The 19,879-nt window shown below is 32.0% G+C and overlaps 3 protein-coding genes across 7 annotated transcripts; 1 reads left to right on the top strand and 2 right to left on the bottom strand.

Moving 5' to 3' along the window:
- Positions 1 to 2,280: 2,280 nt before the first annotated feature.
- On the bottom strand, positions 2,281 to 5,680 carry LOC106761301. Of its 5 annotated transcripts, XR_002667961.1 has the most exons (6): positions 5,270 to 5,680; positions 4,858 to 4,900; positions 3,712 to 3,863; positions 3,391 to 3,453; positions 2,595 to 2,684; positions 2,281 to 2,320 (listed from the first exon to the last, which is right to left on the bottom strand). XR_002667961.1 is itself a non-coding variant. In XM_014644839.2 (5 exons), the coding sequence occupies exons 1-4, from the start codon at positions 5,432 to 5,434 to the stop codon at positions 3,433 to 3,435; spliced, it is 330 nt and encodes a 109-aa protein (XP_014500325.1). In that variant the 5' UTR covers positions 5,435 to 5,680; the 3' UTR covers positions 2,377 to 2,684; positions 3,391 to 3,432. The 5 variants fall into 5 exon arrangements, 4 of the variants coding, with proteins under 4 accessions (XP_014500325.1, XP_022636945.1, XP_022636944.1 ...); XM_014644839.2 differs by lacking the exon at positions 2,281 to 2,320 and having other exon boundaries at positions 2,377 to 2,684; positions 3,712 to 3,812; XM_022781224.1 differs by lacking the exon at positions 2,281 to 2,320 and having other exon boundaries at positions 2,377 to 2,676.
- A 3,238-nt stretch (positions 5,681 to 8,918) lies between these two features.
- LOC106762852 (primary amine oxidase) lies at positions 8,919 to 12,418 on the top strand. Its single transcript, XM_014646942.2, has 4 exons — positions 8,919 to 10,211; positions 10,394 to 10,507; positions 11,233 to 11,780; positions 11,905 to 12,418. The coding sequence occupies exons 1-4, from the start codon at positions 8,943 to 8,945 to the stop codon at positions 12,113 to 12,115; spliced, it is 2,142 nt and encodes a 713-aa protein (XP_014502428.1). The 5' UTR covers positions 8,919 to 8,942; the 3' UTR covers positions 12,116 to 12,418.
- A 2,045-nt stretch (positions 12,419 to 14,463) lies between these two features.
- On the bottom strand, positions 14,464 to 19,647 carry LOC106760797 (cycloartenol-C-24-methyltransferase). The gene is made up of 14 exons (XM_014644224.2): positions 19,514 to 19,647; positions 19,305 to 19,421; positions 17,700 to 17,766; positions 17,268 to 17,341; positions 17,100 to 17,184; positions 16,949 to 17,004; positions 16,804 to 16,858; positions 16,385 to 16,432; positions 16,035 to 16,118; positions 15,690 to 15,806; positions 15,508 to 15,591; positions 15,271 to 15,396; positions 15,025 to 15,122; positions 14,464 to 14,753 (listed from the first exon to the last, which is right to left on the bottom strand). Exons 2-14 carry the CDS (start codon positions 19,367 to 19,369, stop codon positions 14,690 to 14,692), a joined length of 1,023 nt encoding a protein of 340 aa, XP_014499710.1. The 5' UTR covers positions 19,370 to 19,421; positions 19,514 to 19,647; the 3' UTR covers positions 14,464 to 14,689.
- Positions 19,648 to 19,879: the final 232 nt, after the last annotated feature.

Below are 19,879 nucleotides of genomic sequence, written 5' to 3' on the forward strand. Positions count from 1 at the left end.
TTTACAGGAATTAAAAATATATATTTAGATTTATTTTTAATCAATTTTTCAAAATTTAAAAAAATGTATTGTAAAAGTAATAACTAAATAAAAATATTTTTTTAAAGAGAATCACATTTATAAAGAAGTAGAAAGGTATTCCAACTAAATTTTTTTGACTTTATTATTCAAGGATATTAAATTTTTTTGTTTTTGTTTAAATTTTATTTTTTATTTAGTTATATACATCATAAAAACAAAATATTATTTAGTTATACATCATAAAATTTAAACAAAAAAAAATCATTAAAAAATTAAATTTTTTATTTAATCATATTAAATTTTATTGNGAAAAGTACAATAATCATTAAATACTACAAAAACCTGCAATGCACATAAAATGAGAAGAGAGAGAAAAAAAATTTAACACCGTTTGTCATTATTTAACGGAAGGGACTATTTTGACTCAAAAATTTAAAAGTAAGGACCAATTTCAAACACTTTTCTAAAGAGGGACTAAATTAAGATTTATCAACCAAACTAAGGACAAAGTTGGGTATTAAACCTTTATATTTTATATACATAAGTTTTTTCAAAAAAAAAAAAAACATAAAGTTTTATATTTAAAGTAAACAAAATAATAATAAAACATAGGATCACTTAACTGCATCTTCTGCCTTCAATGAAGGAGTATCGGCACCTAATTCTCCTTCTGGTCACACTATTAGGAGATCATAGCCAAACGATAAACACACATACACAAACAGACAAACAAGAAAGAGTAAACTAATATTTTAAAAGAATTTATAATATTAATCATTCAAGCAAATCATATAATACCACATCACAATATTCAAATTTCACTTTTTATAAGGAATACAACAAAAGTTTCTAGACTCAATTTATTCGGATACATGTATTGATGTAAATTTTCAATAAAGGTGTGTACCCGTGGTAGAATTTATACTCTATAGAGATATCAAGACGGAGTTAATCTCTTAACTGGAAACCAAAGTCTAGGTAAAGATCACCTCTAATAATTGACGTCGTTTATCTCTACTTAACAGAAAGGGCTTATTTGTTATACATTTTCAAAATTGAGGACCCAATTGAGACGTCTTAAAATGAGAGGATCCAATCACTAGTAGAAAAATTGCTTTTTATGACGGGTAAAAGTGACCTATTATGACGGATAACTTGGCATCATAGTTCTGGGCACCATAATAGGTCCTGTGCATTTTATGACGGACAGAAAAGTCCATCATAATAGATATAGTGTATTATGACTGACTTTCTGTCACCTATCATAATAGGTCCAGTGTATTATGACAGATTTTCACTTATCCGTCATAATATAGCGACTTTACCTATCATAATATGTAACGTTTTATGACGATGATTCTTTCACCTATCATAATATGTAGAACATATTATGACAAGTAATTGTTCACCTATCATAATATATATACTTTTCAGAAATAAGCTTTTATTACATGTATTGTTCGACTATCATAAAAACTTGTTAGATTGTACATCGTCTAACACAATCTCTTCAAATGTCTTTGAACATACTACCATTTGAAGCATGATCGATGGGGATAACTTTTAATAGAGAAACCTATTTTATAACCATTGATGATTTTACCAAACATCAATTCAAGGATATAGCAGAAAGAAAAAACATGCATAGAAAGAAAAGAAATCTACTTATAAGAGCTTTTCTCATATCCGTGTAGATTTGAGAAAGACACTATACTTAAGAAAAAAAAAGTACTTGTATTTTAACATGTTAACTTTACACTTAATCTTACAGTTCTAATTTATGATAAGAAATGAAAACAATATTCCAAAATTTACAAACAATATCACAGTACTGCCCTGCAAATAAAAACAAGTAAAACATGTTGTATATCCAATGAGATGAGTAATCTGGATAGCCAATAGGAAACTTGAATTCCCAAGATAGTCTTGACATTTTAATAAGTTAAAGTTGAAATAAATCATCAAGATATTTATCCTTCCTAATATTTCATCATCTCACTTAGGTGCTAGAAAATAGGGCAGATAGCATGCCAAGTTCCTTTGGCTTGGGATTTTTAATTTTATTTAACAAGGACACACAGGTGAAGGGGGAGTGATCTAGATTAGGAATTATTGGACAATTGGAGTAGTAATGGTGATGAAAAAAACAAATAAACACTTGGAAGTGGTTGCTTATTTTAAACTAAATAATATTGATGACTACTTTAGAAACAATATCTCTTCTATCAATAAAAGCATTCAAAAACTTTACTGACCTTAGTCAGAAGCTGATTTACTTTGCTGTCGTGAAGTCCAGTACCTTAGATATAATAAAGAAAGTATTCCAAGGGTATAAAGTTTCACTAATACCATAAATTAATGAATAACAATGAGCACCTTAGATATAAATCAAAAAAATGTATGCAAAAGGTTTGCTAAGAATCTTTAAGTGAATAACATTGGCATGTATCTCCTTCGCCTAGTATACATACCAACATAAACAATGGTTTAATAGAAAACTATTCTAGGGATTAATTAAAAAAGAAAAGCAAGGCCATAAACTTTGCAACCATGAGTCTCTACTTAGTCAATACCTCCAGCCTGTTTTCCCAATATGTTCCATACTTAAAGTTGGACCAGCCTTAACAACAAATTGTGGAAGTTCTTTGAAAAAATCTGCAATGCTGTTGAATAGAACATGAATATGAAAGTAAGTACTATAAAAAATACAAAGTACAAACTAACATGCTAGTCAAAAGTGATTGTTTACTAAATGAAGATACACTAGTTTTCTTCAACCTGTTCAGTGACAAAAAATGGTCATTACAAGTGATTGTTTACTAAATGCAACTTCATCTTGCTAGAAAGTGTCCTACGCAAAAAGGCTCAACCGGACCTCAAATATATCATTTCCAATAAAGCTTCTTTTTTTTTTTACCTTGAAACTGTAGTAGCAATATCATTAAGTTAATACAAAATATCATTCTTGTATTAAATTAATACAAAATATCATTAAGATTTAAAAATATTACAATCCAACAAATTAAAAATGTTATATGAAACTCAGAAATAAGAAAATGACGAACTAACCGAGAGACCAACGACAACACGTAGTAAAGAAAGCTTGTTATTGGCAACTCTTAAGTTCACATTGTCACTAAATGTTAATTTAGCATTCTGTATATATTAATTATATTGGTGCAAGTATTTCAAATCCAAAACCATGATAGTTAAGCTATAATCACAGGAAATTTATAAACTTTTGACGCATCGCAGAAACAAAATTGGAAACTTCTAAAGGAGAATCAAACTGCATAGACAGTGATGAATCAATCACATAAAAGAATATACAATTAAGGAAAAAACAAGAACAAAACAAAAGAAACTTACGAAGGTTCAAGATCACGGTGAACAATGGGTGATGGCATATTTTCATGCAAATAACCCACTCCCCTGCATAATTTCAAATAAAAAATGGTATTGAGTACACTTAATAAACAAAAAGATAAAAAAAAGGTTAGCAGAGACATCATTATCAGAACCCAACAAATGTCTCATCTAAATATAATTTACATTAAATGTATTTTGAGAACTTGTGTTTTTCATGCCAGATTACAACAAAAACAAAATAGATCTAGAAATTTGCTTTTACATTTTACTAAAAAATGTATACAGACTAGGTGATTTAAATTTGAAATTCAAAACTCTTGCCTCATCAACAATCAGCACGCGCACAGTTTCAAGCGAAAAAATATGTCTTTCAAGCATTTGGCATAAACTCCCAATTGTTGCAACAACTATTGTTGGTGGCTCTGCTTGAAACCTGAGAAAGTTAAACAAGGCAAAAAAGCAGGAAAAAGGGTCTTTTCTAATAAGACTTAATGATTCCAGCGACCAGTTAAGAGAATATAAAAAAATCAAGGTAAATGAAAGCAATGTTCAAAAGGAGCAGTCATTTATCATCATTCTCATGTCATATGTAAAGGTTTGAGATACATTTAGGTAAACAACTTAATTAAGCACTTTTTTCAATAAGCTTTTGTCGAAGTGTTTATCCATAAGCAAAAAAGAGCTTATCTTGATAAGCTTTTCCATGAAACTTATTGAAAAAAGTTAAACAGAGCTTAAAGAAAATTCATGAGCCACTTCCATAAGAACAAATAAGCACTTCCAATAGAAAGAATTTATAATATTTAAAACATAAAATTATCTATACTACGCTGTATAAGAATTTAGGACTAANTGGGTTTTTATGGGATTCAAACCATTTTCCTATAAAGGTCTAAAGCTGTTTAATGTTTTGATTCCAAATAATCAGTACCCTAAAATTAATTCACACCAAAGCATTTTGCATCCATGAACAGCTGTGGCTTCCAAAAAATGGAACAGAGCTAAGTAAGAAATTACAGAATGAATTAATTGCATCAATAGTATGAACATAATTAGATTTTGAACAGAAGAGTCAGTAGATTTAATCATGATAGGCATCCAGAATTTACTCGAGAATTCGAAGACAAATTCTTGGATGTCTTATTAGAAACAGAAGAGAACAGAACAATTCAACCAATGTGGTAAGAACATGAACAATCAGGTACAACACTCAAGGTCTTACGAGAGGACCTGTCTATCCTAACTTTTTCCCTTTTCAAAACAACACTCCAAAAACTCCCTGCTCACCTCCTAAAACGACTATTTATAATAGTCTGTTACAGTTATGTGATTACAAATGTACTTCCTTTTTCCTTATTTTATAAATTGTATCAAACCTATCAGATAGAAGGTAAGACAAAAATCTCAGCAGTTTATGTTTGATTAAAAGAAATAAAACTAAACTTTTTCCAGGAGCATTCAACAAACCTCCATCCATCTCATTGGAATGCATCCGAACCAAGCGTGGAACCTACATTAGATAAAAGAAAGGATTCAGACACAAATTCACAAACAATTTGAAGCCTATTTAGCTACAATACACGAAAAACCAACTCCAGTACAATAAACTAACAACTCATATCGACCAGCTCCATATGAATCATTTTACCCCAAAAGCTGGAATGAACACTAAAATCTTCACCCTGAAATCTTAAATGAACACACGCTTGACCATATCTAACAGCTCCGCATGAAACGCTTAATCCTAAAAACTGAAATTATACTGGACAACGAAATAACAGAATAAACACTAGCAGTGGTAATCGAATGCCTCAATGGTGTTAACCTAAAAGTTCAAGTGATAAATCCTAAAGTCAAGAAGAGCAAGAAGTAAAACTACCTCAATGATTTCATCCGAAGAGGAGGCACAAAGTGGCAAATCATCGGTTAAAACCCTAATTTTACATCCAGTGTTCTTCTTGGTCATCTGCACCACTCTACCGCCTTTGCCGATGACAGAGCCGGCTTGCGCAGCCTCCGCCACAAGCCGGCAAGACATCAGCATGTCACCGACGTCGACACCCTCCGTCTCCGCTGCCACATCGAGGATCCTATCGAACACCAACAATAGCGCTTCCTGCGCCTTCAAAACCTCATCATTTCTCAGCAGAACATTGCCGCTGACGGCAACGTCAGCAATGACCAGGATGATACGGTCCGGCAACTCAGGCGACGATATCACCACCGAGAGGTCGTTGTAGATGAAGAATGCGCAGGTTTTAGAGATAGCGTATTAGAAAAGCAGATATTATGACTGATTTCTGAAAGTCAGTCATAATATATTAATAGATTTCAAATAATAGAAGCGTACATGAAAAGCAGATATTATGACTGATTTATAAAAGTGAGTCATAATATATTAATAAATTTCAAATAATAGTTTTATATTTATTATATTATGATTGATGTACAAAAATACGTCATAATATATTTTAAATTTATTTATAAATTTGTCACAATGTTTAATATTATAACTGATATATAAAACTATGTCATAATATATTTTATTTTTATTACAATTTTGTCACTGATCAACATATTATGATAAATAATTTTTATCCGTCATAATAAGTTTCGTGGAAAGTTATTTTTCCACTAGTGAATTGAGATTCCTATACAAATATGAGGACCATCCGAGGGTTTTAACCTAATATTTACACTCTACTAAGTCCTAACATAAGGGTTATCACCCTACCATTCACAAGGTTAATCTTTTCATCCCTAACCAAAAGTATAGGAAAGAGACCTCATGTCATTCTCTCCCTCACTCTATTAATCTATATATAAGTTGAATAACTGGTAAAATATTAGAATACTTATTTTCAAAACTCTCGTACGTTAAAGCATACATTAAGCATACCACAACCAATTCGTCCTTGGATTGGTTCCCATCATTCACATATCATAACCATTGTTTTAACATTCACATAATCACACACATTAAATATATAATAAGAGATATATGCAAATTAAGTTAAAATTATGATATTTTCGTTCAGTTGCAAGATCTGTTCGCTCAACTAGTAGGGCTTGACAACACATTCGCTTAGTCACCAGATCTGCTCGCTCAGGGAGTAGTGCTTGACAACACACTCTCTCAGCCACCATATATGCTTGCTTAGCAAGTAGTGCTTGACAACACACTTGCTCAACCATTAGATCTGCTCGCTTAGTAGTAGTGTTTTGCACACAGTCACTCAGCAACCAAATATCTCGCTCATCTAAAATACCACTGGAGTTTACAAATTTAAATTCTCCCAAAAGTCACCTAACAAGTATATTCTCACCTAGCGACTGTCAAGTCAGTTAACTCTCATATTTTGGTCTCGCCCACGACTACCAAATCAATAGCTCTCTGAATTTGACTTCACGTAATGAGTATATGCTCACCTAGCGAGTTTGCATAACACCAGTCATGGATGTCCAAAACAACCAACCATCAAATTATACACAGTTCAATGATTTCATTCACCTCGAATGAAATCTCAACCACACAGCATCCCACAATTTCAACATATCAAAAATTCAATCACATCATCGCTAAAGACAATTCATGAATCCTAACATAACTCAATCAGTCATATTTCATCACACAACTCAATTACACAAATCAATTACACAAATCAACTATCATTCAAGCATAAATTCAATAATTATAACTTGTTCTTCAGTTTAAATCAATGTAACTAGCTTTCCTTATCTGACAGATGACCAAACATCTCTAGAGATTCTAAAATAACTCCAAAAGCACATAAAATTTTATTTACTCTTACAAACAACAAAAATACGATCTAAACACATTATTAAAACCACTGATCAACAAAGATTCTTAAAGATAACTCACATCACCAAATGGTTCACATATAAAGGAAAATGAAACAGACCAAAGAAAGAAATAGAAAATCAACTTACTTTATTTAAGAAACTAATAAGATAGAAATGGAAAATTCACTTCAAGAACCACTCTAAGAATTTATGATCTTCAAAGTAACAAGTAAAAAATAAAAACTCCTAAAGAAGTAAGAAAATTCTAAAAAGTTAATTTTTAAAGATAGTGGATTTTAAAAATATAAAAATCATTTACAATAAAACTATCCATATTAAACTTTTTAATATTAAAATAATCAAATCTTATCATTTTTAAATCAATACCATTTCTAAAATGTCATTTTCTTATTTTACAAATTTAACACATAAATCAATATTATACTTCTGCGTACTGTAATTCAACACTTAACTAAATATTACGTTTCTAAAAAAAGTTAAATATATATTTTACTACAAAATTATTTTTTAACACAACATATTTTCATTAAAAATACATGTTTTGAAACATATGCTTTACTAATAATTAGTTTATTAAATTATTATTTTACTAAAATATATACTTCTAAAATTATTATTTATCATATAGTCAGTTTCCTATATTTTTTTAAAATATGTATTTTTCCAAATAATTATTTCTTAAAATACTTAGTCGTCTAAATCATTATTATTCCAAATAATATTTTTTCATGATTTTTTTCTAAATAGTTATTTTTTATTTCTTATTTCTAAATTATTTTTCTTAAGTTTTTTTTTTAAAAAAAAAACATCATACTAATCCAAAATTCAGTTGCTGAATAATTAAATTCTGACAAGTACCCTAATTACTACAACCTTCCAATATTCGAATTCTAAATTGCTAGTGATTCATGTGTCGGTATACTTAATTCTAATTTATTTTAATTTGCAAATATCATTATCATAGATCATCGTTGCAGACACTCGGACCCAAACTTTCCAAAGTCATCTTCTAACTCACTCCATAAACATCAACGATCATGCTCCGTAAATGCATTATTTCATTATCTTTAGAGTTTTCGAAGAGAATTTTTTTTTAACCATTATTTTAACAACTTTTTTATAAATTTTTTATTAATTCATTTCAAATATTTTTTTAAAATAAATTCAAACAGTTAAATAAAATAATAATACATATCTTATCATAAAAAAATGTTAAAAAAATTGTTAACACTACCTGTTGAGAATATGAAAGGTTTGAAATATATGAGAGATACATTGAATGATGTAACATCTTAAATTTTATTCATATAAATATACATATAATATAACAAAATGCAAAAAAAAAATAATGATATTTTAATAACCATCTTTTAACAATTTTTTTATCACATGACACATATCATCATTTTATTGGTCTGTTTGGTTGAAACAGACTAATCACGAGCGGTCAGGTATGCGTTGTTAAAAAATTTGTAAAAAAAGAATTGTTAAAGAAACTTTTTCTAAAAGAAAAATATCAAATATTTAAATAGAATAATAATATCATGACACATTTTTACATTTATTTAATATATAATATAAGAATAAAATGATAAAAAATTATAAAATTTTGTAAGTTAAAAAATTTAGATGTATGAAATAATTATTTCTCATTTAAATATATTCTTAAATACCATTCAGGTCAAAGTTTTGGTTGTCTACTGTCATAATAATTCTTCTTCCGAACCATGGGAGCCAAAAGCTCATGGCGCTTCATGCTTCTTTCAATGGGAATGGCTCTACTTTTACTTCTCACATGGCTTCACCTTCCATCACTTCCAAACTGCAACTTTTATTCAAGATGGTGCACCTCAAAGAGCTGCTTCTACTCATCATCCCCTACCTATCATCACCTTCAATCGGAAACTCCTCAGCACCCTCTTGACCCTCTAACCATCCAAGAGTTCAACAAGATTCGCACCATCCTCTCTTCTGTCCCTCTTTTCAACTTCTCATCAAGCTACACTCTCAACTCCATTGTCCTTGAAGAACCAGAAAAAGAGCTAGTCCTCAAATGGAAAAAGGGTGATCCACCCTTCCCAAGGAAGGCTTCCGTGGTTGCAGTTCTCAAGAGGGTCTCTCATGTTCTCACTGTGGACCTCCAAACTGGCCATATCACGAGCCATGAAACCAGTATGCTTTCTGGGTACCCCATGCTTACTCTGGAGGACCTGTTTGGGGTGCTAAAGGCTGCCCTAAGGTGCGCTGAGTTTAACAATTCGTTCACCAAACGTGGTGTGAATTTAGCAGAGCTGGTATGCTTGCCGGTGTCTTCAGGGTGGTATGGGAAACCAGAGGAGGAGAATAGAAGGTTGATTAAGGTGCAGTGCTATTCCAAAGAAGGCACTGTGAACTTCTACATGAAACCAATTGAGGGTGTCACTGCTTTGGTTGACATGGATAGAAAAGAGGTGCTGGCTATTTCAGATGATGGCCAAAACATCCCTGTGGCTAATGGTTCCAATACTGACTACCGTTACTCCATTCAGAAGCTGAATGGAGAGTTGAGGCTGCTGAATCCAATATCCTTGGAGCAACCAAAAGGTCCAAGCTTTACTGTCGATGGGCATCTGGTGAAGTGGGCAAACTGGGAATTTCACCTGAGACCTGACCCAAGAGCAGGGACCATAATTTCACAAGTCAAGGTGAGGGACCCTGACACATCAATGCTGAGAAATGTCATGTACAAAGGGTTCGTATCAGAGCTTTTTGTCCCCTACATGGACCCCACAGAAGGGTGGTACTTTAAGACATACATGGATGCTGGTGAGTATGGATTGCAGGCAATGCCGTTAAACCCTTTGAATGATTGTCCAAGGAATGCTTACTACATGGATGGTGTGTTTGCCTCTTCTGATGGAACACCTTATCTCCAACCCAACATGATTTGCATTTTTGAGAGTTATGCTGGTGACATTGCTTGGAGACATGCTGAATGCCCCGTCACTGGCCTCAAGGTATGCATTTCTCTCATGCAAACCTCATACTAGAGTGTGTGTATGATTGTGTTTGGTTTGACATGATGAACATTAATGACTTATAATCCAAACACACTGTTAAAAGCAAAGTTCCATGTACTGTTTAGTTTCTAATTATGGATGGACACTTAAAATTATGAACTTTGACTATTTTGTGACAGGTTACAGAAGTAAGGCCAAAGGTGACACTAGTTGTTAGGACGGCAGCAACCTTGGGAAACTATGACTACATCATGGATTGGGAATTTCAAACCGATGGGCTAATCAGAGCAAAGGTTAGTGAAGAAAATTCAATTTTAATTCTACACATTCTTGTTTAGGATTGACGGTCACATGACCTCTGCAGGCATGTGTATACTAATAAACAAATCGAAATTTGATGTGATCCAAAATCCTTGAAAAGTTTATGCACACCAGCACCCACTCCACTTCATATTCACTTGAAAAGTTTTGGGAACATATTGATACATAAACAATGAAATATGATAAAAATCAGTGATGAGACTTTCAGAATAGCTAATGAGACGGCAAATAATGATGGTATACAGTAAGATGGATTATCCTAATATCTAGGCATTTGTCTGATGACCGTGTTGTTTGTATTATTGTTCAGCATCGATACTCCCGATAAACTCTGCAGGCATGTGTACAATAAACTAATCAACGTTTGATGTGATACGTTAACATAATACAAACACCATGAAAGCTTTCTGTATAATAAACTTATCATCAAGTTACGTGATACTTTATCTTTTCAAGTATTGCTGCAATCCAAGATTCCTGAAAACCTTTAACAATAATTGATCACTAGAACGCACCTTTTTCAATAATGTGTCCCTTACAAAATATATTGGATTATAGGAAAATCGACAACTTGCACTATAGATTGATGATTTGGGGTGAGATGGATGAACTTATCTTGATTGATGATCGTGTTTTTGTCTTGTTTAGTTAGTACTCAATAGTTTTAGCTAATGTATAGGCATTTTATCTGATGCAGGTTGGACTTAGTGGTATCTTGATGGTGAAAGGAACTACCTATGAGAACATGGAGCAAGTCCCTGAGAAAGAATATCTTTATGGAACCCTTTTGAGTGAAAACATTATTGGTGTAATCCATGACCATTTTATAACGTATCATCTAGACATGGATGTTGATGGGTCAGAGAATTCATTTGTTAAGGTGAAGTTAAAGAAGGAAGAGACGAGTTCAGAAGAATCACCGAGAAAGAGTTATTTGAAAGCTGTTAAAAAAGTTGCAAAAACAGAGAAAGATGCAGAAATTAGACTTAAACTGTATGAGCCATGTGAGTTTCATGTGGTGAATCCAATGAAGAAGACAAGAATAGGGAACCCTGTTGGGTACAAATTGGTTCCAGGTGGGACAGCAGGTAGCCTGTTGGATCCAGAAGACCCACCACAGAAAAGAGCAGCCTTTACCAATAATCAAATATGGGTGACTCCATACAACAAGACTGAGCAATGGGCTGGTGGCTTATTCGTTTACCAGAGCAAAGGAGATGATACTCTTCAAGTCTGGTCCAACAGGTCACTCATTCTACCTTTCTTATCTCATGCTTCAATGTTCATTCTATAATCATCAACGTCACATTTGATAAAAGAGGTTACTGTTGCAAATTTCTTCTCAAACTGTTGATATTTTAACATTCAGGGATCGTCCAATTGAGAATAAGGACATTGTGGTGTGGTACACAATAGGATTCCATCACATACCATGTCAAGAGGACTACCCTGTCATGCCTACTGTATCATCAAGTTTTGATCTGAAGCCTGTTAATTTCTTTGAGAGAAATCCAATCCTTAGAGTGCCTCCCAATTTCAAAAGTGATTTACCGGTTTGTAAAGCTCATGATTCAGCTTGAGATTCCATCCGATGGATTTTAGTCTAAGTACATATGGTTTATTGGCTCTAAAATCATGAATGTAGGAAGAATTGCCCAGAAGAATGTCTACTATAAAGCTTCTTTAACTGTCTAAAAAGTTGTGATATTATACTTCTTTATAAAGAACTGTGTATGTGATATACGTTACATCAAGAACGTACTATATGTATATGTATAGAACCTTCTCTTATGCTATAAGGGGAAGGGATAGACTATCATGGAATCTTCTCATTTATGGGAAAACTATTCAATAAGGATTTTTTATACAAATTGTTACCTGAACAATCTAGTGTGGGAATACTTAGATGTTAAGACAACTTCTATGAATGGAAACTTGGAGAAGACTCTCTACGTGTGGCAACCTATGATGGACTTGTTGAAGATAAAGGAGAGTAGGTCTCTTGCCGAGTGTATGACTTGAAATAGAGTCCAAGAGAGTTATACAAGATGTACTATATGAATCGACTGGTCTACGTCCGGTTAGCCACATAATAAATCAATTTCAGGAACAAACCGCGGGTCAATTGAAGAGTTGAAGACAACCCTAAGATACAAATAAAGTTCAACATAAATAAAACATAAGATGGACATGGATTTATATGCACATAATATACTTCCATTGATAAGAAGTTTTTTGAAGTGGTATCAAAAACAAATATTTAAGGCGTGTCCAATGACAGATAGCTAGCCGAAGGATAAAAGAAATCTTAACAACTGTTAGTATGTTTCTCTAGTTATATATCTAACAAAAGAAACTATATTTATAGAACTTGCATACTTATTTTCGATCATTATTGTTATTGTATTTTTACTTTTGTCATACATGGTGTACCAAAGCTCAACTTTTTAAAATTGATCCATGTACCATTTTAATTTGATAATTTTAAATAAGGCTTCCTTTCTATAATCTCATACCTAATGAAAAATATTTAGTGAAGAGTATTGTTAAGTGAAGTCTTTAAGTAACTAAGATTAAAAGAAGGATTTAATGATAGTAACTTGGGTAATTAGGCTCCTTATGTTACAAATATTAACATTTTTAGTACACTAAAAAAATAAGTACAGTCTTAGTAACAAAAATTTAAATTATGTGATTTTCTTTTAAATATTTATTAATGATAAAGATAATTGAATACATATTTGATCTTTAGTAATTGTTACGTATGTTTATTAAAGAAAATAATTAAACAGCCTTTTACCCTTTAAATTTAAGAAAATAAAATAAAAGATTTCCTCAAAATTAATTACATATCAAAATAGTTATCCTTTAGAAAATAATGTAATAGTTGTTAAAGGCCAATAATGTGTTCAATAACAAAACTTCTATAATCAAAACTTGTTTTCTTCTTATAAATAATTATTTTTTTTAACAACTTTTGTTAATCATTAGTTCATTTCATACGTTTTGAGATTCCATTAGAGGGTAATCCACAAGGATTTAATAGGATTAGGTTTGTCAAAAAAATAGTAAAAGAGCATTAAAAAGAAGCTTAATTCACATCGAACATATAAAAACTCGATAAAATATGCAAGAGCAAGGTTATAAAATACCTTGAAGAGGTTATAAAATACCAATTACAATGGTCCCAGAATTGTTCTTTATAATTGTCATCTCCTACTTTTCCCAACAATGAAAAGACATCAAAATTATTCAATTGCCTCTTTTTTATTATTTACAGAGTGGATACAGTTTTTTGTCTTTTTCTTTGCTAGTTTTTTTAACAAATGGTTGATTTTCTCTTAAAAAACTAAAAACTAAAAAATTATTAATGCGTGTAGATAAATTGCAAAAATAATTAAATTACAACCTCTTGTATTTATTGTATAATCAAATTTTTATTATTTTATTTGCCCACTTACAAATAGATGAATTTTAATTCCAAACAATATTAGAATTAGTATATTATAGAAAGCAAGATGGAATTGGTAAAAACTATATAGTTCATCCAAACCAACCTAATTATATCTAATGTTTATATTTGGTTTGAATGACTTTTTTTTTATCAAACCACGATATAAACTCCTTTATATCTAAAAGAAATAACAAGTGAAAATTTAAGTTTTACAAAATTGACATGATTCCTTTATACTCTTTAAAAAAAAGATGATAGTAAATAAATAGTAGAGTGGAGAGTTTGTGGTGTAATTCAAGAATATAAATGATTTGAAAAATATAAATATGATTGTAGAAGAAAAATAATATAAAAATTACAGTAATAAAATAGAATATATAAAATATATTTATATCAAAACAACAGTACTCTTTATCTATATAGTTATTGATAATTAGAGGCTTAATGAACTAAAAAAAACTTGGAAGACTAAAATGAAAGGATAAAAGTAAGAAGACTAATCAGTGTATTTAAAATTTTACTTTTAAACAGAATAAAAGAAGAAAATGCACTGCTTCATCGAACAAACAGCAAAAGTTTTGGTACCCTAAACAAAAACAAGCAACTCAAAACAGCAGGAAACTACGGCCACAAGGAAAAAACAACCGATTCACCCAACCAGAATCTCTGTAAACAACAGCAACCTATTTGTACAACCAGCTTAGTTACTGTCTGAATTAGGCTTCCGTGCCAAGAAGAAGTACATTGGTGTGAAAATCTCTTTCCTGGAAAAGAGGCAAAAGCAAGTCATATTTCAGATTCCTCTGCTCTAAAAATGTTTGTAAAATCTTCTAATTTATTAATCAGTATTTCTCTCAAGGTTAAGTTGGACTCAGATAAGAGAGACCTTCAGAATCTGAAATTGCCACAGATGAGAACTGTACATGGCTAAGAGCATTCTCATTTTTACCCAGTTGAGAGATTATATATCAAAAATTTCAGATGCATAGGTAGAATAGAGAGAAAGTGATATTATGAGACAGATGCAAAACTTACTTTCCTCCTTCAACTAGTCCTTCCGCAGCCTTCTCTAGGAAATCTTGAACCCTTAGACTACCCTTTGGAGCTAGTCCAACATACTCCAGAACCTTGACCTGCAGATATAAATTTGTAGTCCCCCAACCAATGTTGAATGAGTAATAAGATTTACGAATCCTAAAATTCTCAACATACAATCAAATTACAGAACTCTATAACCAAGAGAAGTAAAATAAATTTACAGATGGCGTTCAATAGCAATACCATGTTTTTTGTGAAAAGTCGTCCAACAGCGGTTAGACGGAAGCTACTCAGTGAGAAATGACTTTTGTCTAAAGGCAAGTACCATGGAAGAGGAGAGTCAGTTGCTAGATCTTTCTCCCATATTACCTTTTAAACGAAAAAGGAAAGAATCCCCCTTTAGCCATTTAGGTTCAACTATTGGATATACAAAAGCCAATACTGGTGAAAGGTGACAAATAAGAATAAAATGATGTTCACCTCAAAACCTGCTTGCTTCAGAGCTTCAATACACTTAGTGGTCAATCTAATGTCAGGAAGCCCATCACCAATCTCAATTTCTGCCTGCAACGAGGAATTTTATCGATTTAATTACAAACCAAGAGGTTTCAACAGGCCTAATAGACCTCAATCTAAGTTCAATCTACACCGCTATAACATACCTTGATTTTTTGGTGCTCTGAGTTTTGGGGATCAAAACTATCGGTCATACACCATTCATAAGCAGCAAAATATTGACCAGGCTTCAACACTCTAAAAATCTCTTTATAGCATCCATACTACACATAATTCCATGGCACGAGAAATAAGAGTCAGCCAATACATAATTGTGAACACCATTTTATAGATTCACAATTAACACATGCACTCCATGCTATCATGCAGGTCAAGTTGCTTCATAGTACTTCACAATTTATACGTAAATGGGGGAGATAGAAAGTTGTAGTAGGGATGGGGGGAAATTAGCGTGTGAAACCCATTGGAGAGTACAAGATACTGTCACATACAGCATCTGGTGCATGGCAAGTGGCTTCAATCGCATACACTGCATCAAATGTGTTGTCTGGGATAGGCATTTTCATGAAGTCAGCCTGCATTATCAAATACGACGATCATGTCAACGATCTTTTCAAATCAATATCCTCCTTCAACATGTTTAGTTATGCTTAATTTACAATATCATTTTAGCCAAAATATCTTGATCATTTGATTGGAAGTTTTCTGAACACAAAATAAGGCAACATATTCAATGTAACATTTATAACTGGATCAGAACAATTTTATAAAACGAAACAATAAGCTCTGAAATAAAAGCCCTCAAACTCCCAATAAGGGTAATTGATATACAAAATTCAACCTTGATAAAATTGCAAGTCTTGTCCACTCCCGCAATGCGATTGAGTTCCTGGTAAATAGCAAAAAATCTGTTAGTGATCAAAGTGTGTAGAACTTTTAATTTAATGCGCTATCGTCTTTCAAAATATTGAGAATCCAAAAATAATCCCTTCATCCGCAAGGCTTTCAACAATTATCATAGAAGATTATGCATAATAAATTAACAAAAGATTACTTTCATAAGTACATTAAGTAAAATTAACACTTAAATAATGCATCATGTTTTATCAGAATAAGCATAACCAACAGTGACAGTGTACTATAAGTCTATAACAACTAGATATGATGATTGAAATAACGGTAAAAATAACTATGTCAATGCATTAACAATTTACACCTCATAACTGTTAGTTTCAATGAACTTAATTTCCGAAAACATACCTTTCCTCTTGTTATCTGGTACTCATTGTTATTCAACCCAGTAATTGAAGTTGAGCTGCCCAGGTATCCCTTGATTTTGTTAGCCAGTAAATGTAACACGGAAAGGTAAAGGAAAAGAAGCTAAATGAAGTAAATCTTGTTTAACCTGAATCGAGAAATTTCTCTTAATGGTCCCCCAATTCCACATCCAACATCCAAAACCTAAAATAAATTATAAAAGCTCATTAAGTTTTAATAATAAATTACAGTAAATAAGATATCAGCTTGCTTATTTGCTATATTGAACATAGGAAAACCTTCTGCCCTGGCTGCAGTCGAAGTTGTAAAGCAAGGAAGTGTTCGTGTCGCTTGATGCTCTCCCGAAGAGATTCCCCATTCCATCTGCAAGATGAGAAAATTATCAACATGATTAATGTAATAGAAAATTCTTCAATTTGTTAGTGCAAAATTAAGTAAATGGAAACCTGGGCGCAAAATGGAAAGATTCCCCCCAGCCAAACTCGTAAAAGCTGGTAACAAGATCATAGTACTTATTCACCTAAAGACAAATGCAGATCTTATCAACATTTTGCAGATAATCAAATTGACTATAATTGAGACAAAAACACGTCTCTATTACTTCACAAGTGAAGTCATAGAGTATCACTTAATGCCTACTATCAATTAGACCGCTACACCAAAAATGTAAAGTTTTCCAAGTCTCCAAATAAACAAAAGTTTTTGTTAGCATCTTCTAGGATTAGAATCTCTTAGTATTTCTAGAAAAAAAAATGTTTCCCATTTGGAGAAAGAGTGAGCAGAAAAAAAGAAAAAATGAGGCCAGGCATACCGTATGCATCTATAAAAGAAAATAAGAGCTATAGAAGTTAAAGGTTGCCAATATTAATAACTCTCACCATATCACTATAGTTAGCTTTCCTCTCCTCCTCTTGACCACCATAGCAAACATGATACTTCTCATACCTGAATCATAAAATCAATACATTTATAAGCTCCGTGTTCAAAAAGAAAAAGAAAATGAGAAATTATCGTGAATAACAACGGCCATAATTTTTCGTTAGACATATGTACCAGCTACAATGGTTTACAATAATGGGTATGCTATAGGCATGCCCACATATGCTGTGTAATTATATAAAATACATGGCCATCCCTGATTACTCGTCCATATATAAATAAATAGCCTATATATAATATTTACATAACAGCTCGAGAATTTAAGTGTGGCCAATCAACATATAATTGCAATCCATAGTACTAAAATTCCTTGCCTTTACAAATCAAAGTTTTTTAAGTATTCATTATTCCTAAGTGTAATAAAAATAATAAAACAGACTTTGTACAAAATAGAAACTTCAGATACACCATTCACGTTAACGCGAAGGTAAACCTCTCAAAGTTCATTCTCTTTCTAATTTTGCCAAAACTCTGTCCGATATTTTGATCCAAGCCAAAAAAAAAAAAAAAAATTGAACTCGGAAACAAATATAGAATAGCTAGTAAAATTCTGAAGCAATTGCTTAATTTCATTTCACTTAGCACATTCGTAATTACCATCAGAGAGATATTTGCTCAGTTGCAAGAAATCTGAAATCATTTTCCAGTTTCAAACCTGGATCACTATAAAGTTGCTGTTACTTTTGGTGAAAATCACGAGTTAAAAGAGACACGGTGGGCCCAGATATTATTCACTTTCAATAAAGTCCAAAACATTCCACGCAAGACCACAGGCTTCCAGTCCCACTCCCACATTTTAATATTTTTTAAACAAATAAACACCGCGGCACGTTACATCAGATGGAACCAGAGAATTGCGGACTCTTGTTTTTCTTTCATTGCCATTAACAAAATCACAACTATATTTTTTCATAATAAAAAATTTCATGAATCCCCATCCCCCAGCATTTTTATTTTCTTTAAATAAATTGATCCCAAATATTCACAGTTATAGATTATTCAACCCCTGTATCATCATATTCAATATTTTTCCATCCAAATAATTACAAATATTAGCATGGTATTTTAATAAATAAAAAAATTCACCGAAAACCCACTAATTTGCTTTCTTTATAAACTAAATATAGTCCCAAAATTTTCGCAGCCTACAGTCACGGAACAAGCTCCTTAAACCAGATCAAAGCACCAAAAAGATTCTCAAACACTTGAAAAAGTTTATCTGACTCGTTCCCAAAAGCTGATCAGAAAATTAGTATTTCCAACAATTGTGATAACTCAAATACATACATAGAAATTTCTAAAATTAATTATAATCAACCGCTGATTTTCTAATTAACGATTATCACAGTACTTAAATCCTCTACAGTACACTGTCCCTAAAAGATTGCGCCACCGTATAAGTAAGAAGAAAGTAACACAGAAACCTCGTTTTGAAAGACAACAAAGCTTATACTCGGAGTCTGAAATCACAATGCAACCAGAAAATTCCATTCAAAAGAAACTAAAAGAAAGAAAAAATAAAGAAAAGAGAGAATCATGTATACTTCTCAACGGCGGAGAGAACTTCGGTCTTTTCAATCTTGCCACCGAGATTAGATGCCAAATCCATAGCTGCTGCAAGTTCCGGCGCCGCTGGCAGCTCAAAACGACCTCGTTTCGATCTACAACGCAGCGAATTTGTTTGCGTTAAAGGAGAAAGATAAACGATGGATAAAGGGGAAAATGCAGAAAGCGAAAAGGAAAAATGACTCACGTGGGAAAGGAGAGAGAAAACTGGAGGCGGAGGAAGCTATGAACGGTGAACGTAAACAATGAGGAGCGAAGTGTTATATAGAAAACTGAAAAGTCAGCAAAATTATAAAACGAAACATGTGATGTATACAAAGCGCAAAATTTTCTGAAGACCACATGGAGTTACAAAGGGTATTATCTCACACTAAAATTATTATTTTTTATATTATATTGAATTATAATAATAATAATAATAGGTTTAATTGTTTCTTTTATCTCCATGTTGAAGTGTCTCAAATTCGTTCTTTTTTTAGAAAAATATCAATTTTGTCCTATATAGAAAAAAGTTGTGTCAATTAAGTCATCTCTGTTAAAAATCATTCCTTTC

This window comes from Vigna radiata, chromosome 5, assembly GCF_000741045.1.
Source record: "Vigna radiata var. radiata cultivar VC1973A chromosome 5, Vradiata_ver6, whole genome shotgun sequence".
NCBI lineage: Eukaryota > Viridiplantae > Streptophyta > Magnoliopsida > Fabales > Fabaceae > Vigna > Vigna radiata.

What these genes read in the sequence shown, in the direction of transcription:
- LOC106761301 (XM_022781224.1), bottom strand. Translation starts at nt 5,434, where the DNA reads ATGCTGATGTCTTGCCGGCTTGTGGCGGAGGCTGCGCAAGCCGGCTCT. An exon ending in CTTCGGATGAAATCATTGAG is followed by an intron (nt 4,901 to 5,269) that starts GTAGTTTTACTT and finishes TATCTAATGTAG; the next exon opens with GTTCCACGCTTGGTTCGGAT. An exon ending in TTCCAATGAGATGGATGGAG is followed by an intron (nt 3,864 to 4,857) that starts GTTTGTTGAATG and finishes TTATTAGAAAAG; the next exon opens with ACCCTTTTTCCTGCTTTTTT.
- LOC106762852 (XM_014646942.2), top strand. Translation starts at nt 8,943, where the DNA reads ATGGGAGCCAAAAGCTCATGGCGCTTCATGCTTCTTTCAATGGGAATG. An exon ending in ATGGGCTAATCAGAGCAAAG is followed by an intron (nt 10,508 to 11,232) that starts GTTAGTGAAGAA and finishes TATCTGATGCAG; the next exon opens with GTTGGACTTAGTGGTATCTT. An exon ending in CTTCAAGTCTGGTCCAACAG is followed by an intron (nt 11,781 to 11,904) that starts GTCACTCATTCT and finishes TTTAACATTCAG; the next exon opens with GGATCGTCCAATTGAGAATA.
- LOC106760797 (XM_014644224.2), bottom strand. Translation starts at nt 19,369, where the DNA reads ATGGATTTGGCATCTAATCTCGGTGGCAAGATTGAAAAGACCGAAGTT. An exon ending in GACTGCAGCCAGGGCAGAAG is followed by an intron (nt 17,005 to 17,099) that starts GTTTTCCTATGT and finishes AATTTATTTTAG; the next exon opens with GTTTTGGATGTTGGATGTGG. An exon ending in CTTGCCATGCACCAGATGCT is followed by an intron (nt 15,807 to 16,034) that starts GTATGTGACAGT and finishes AATTATGTGTAG; the next exon opens with TATGGATGCTATAAAGAGAT.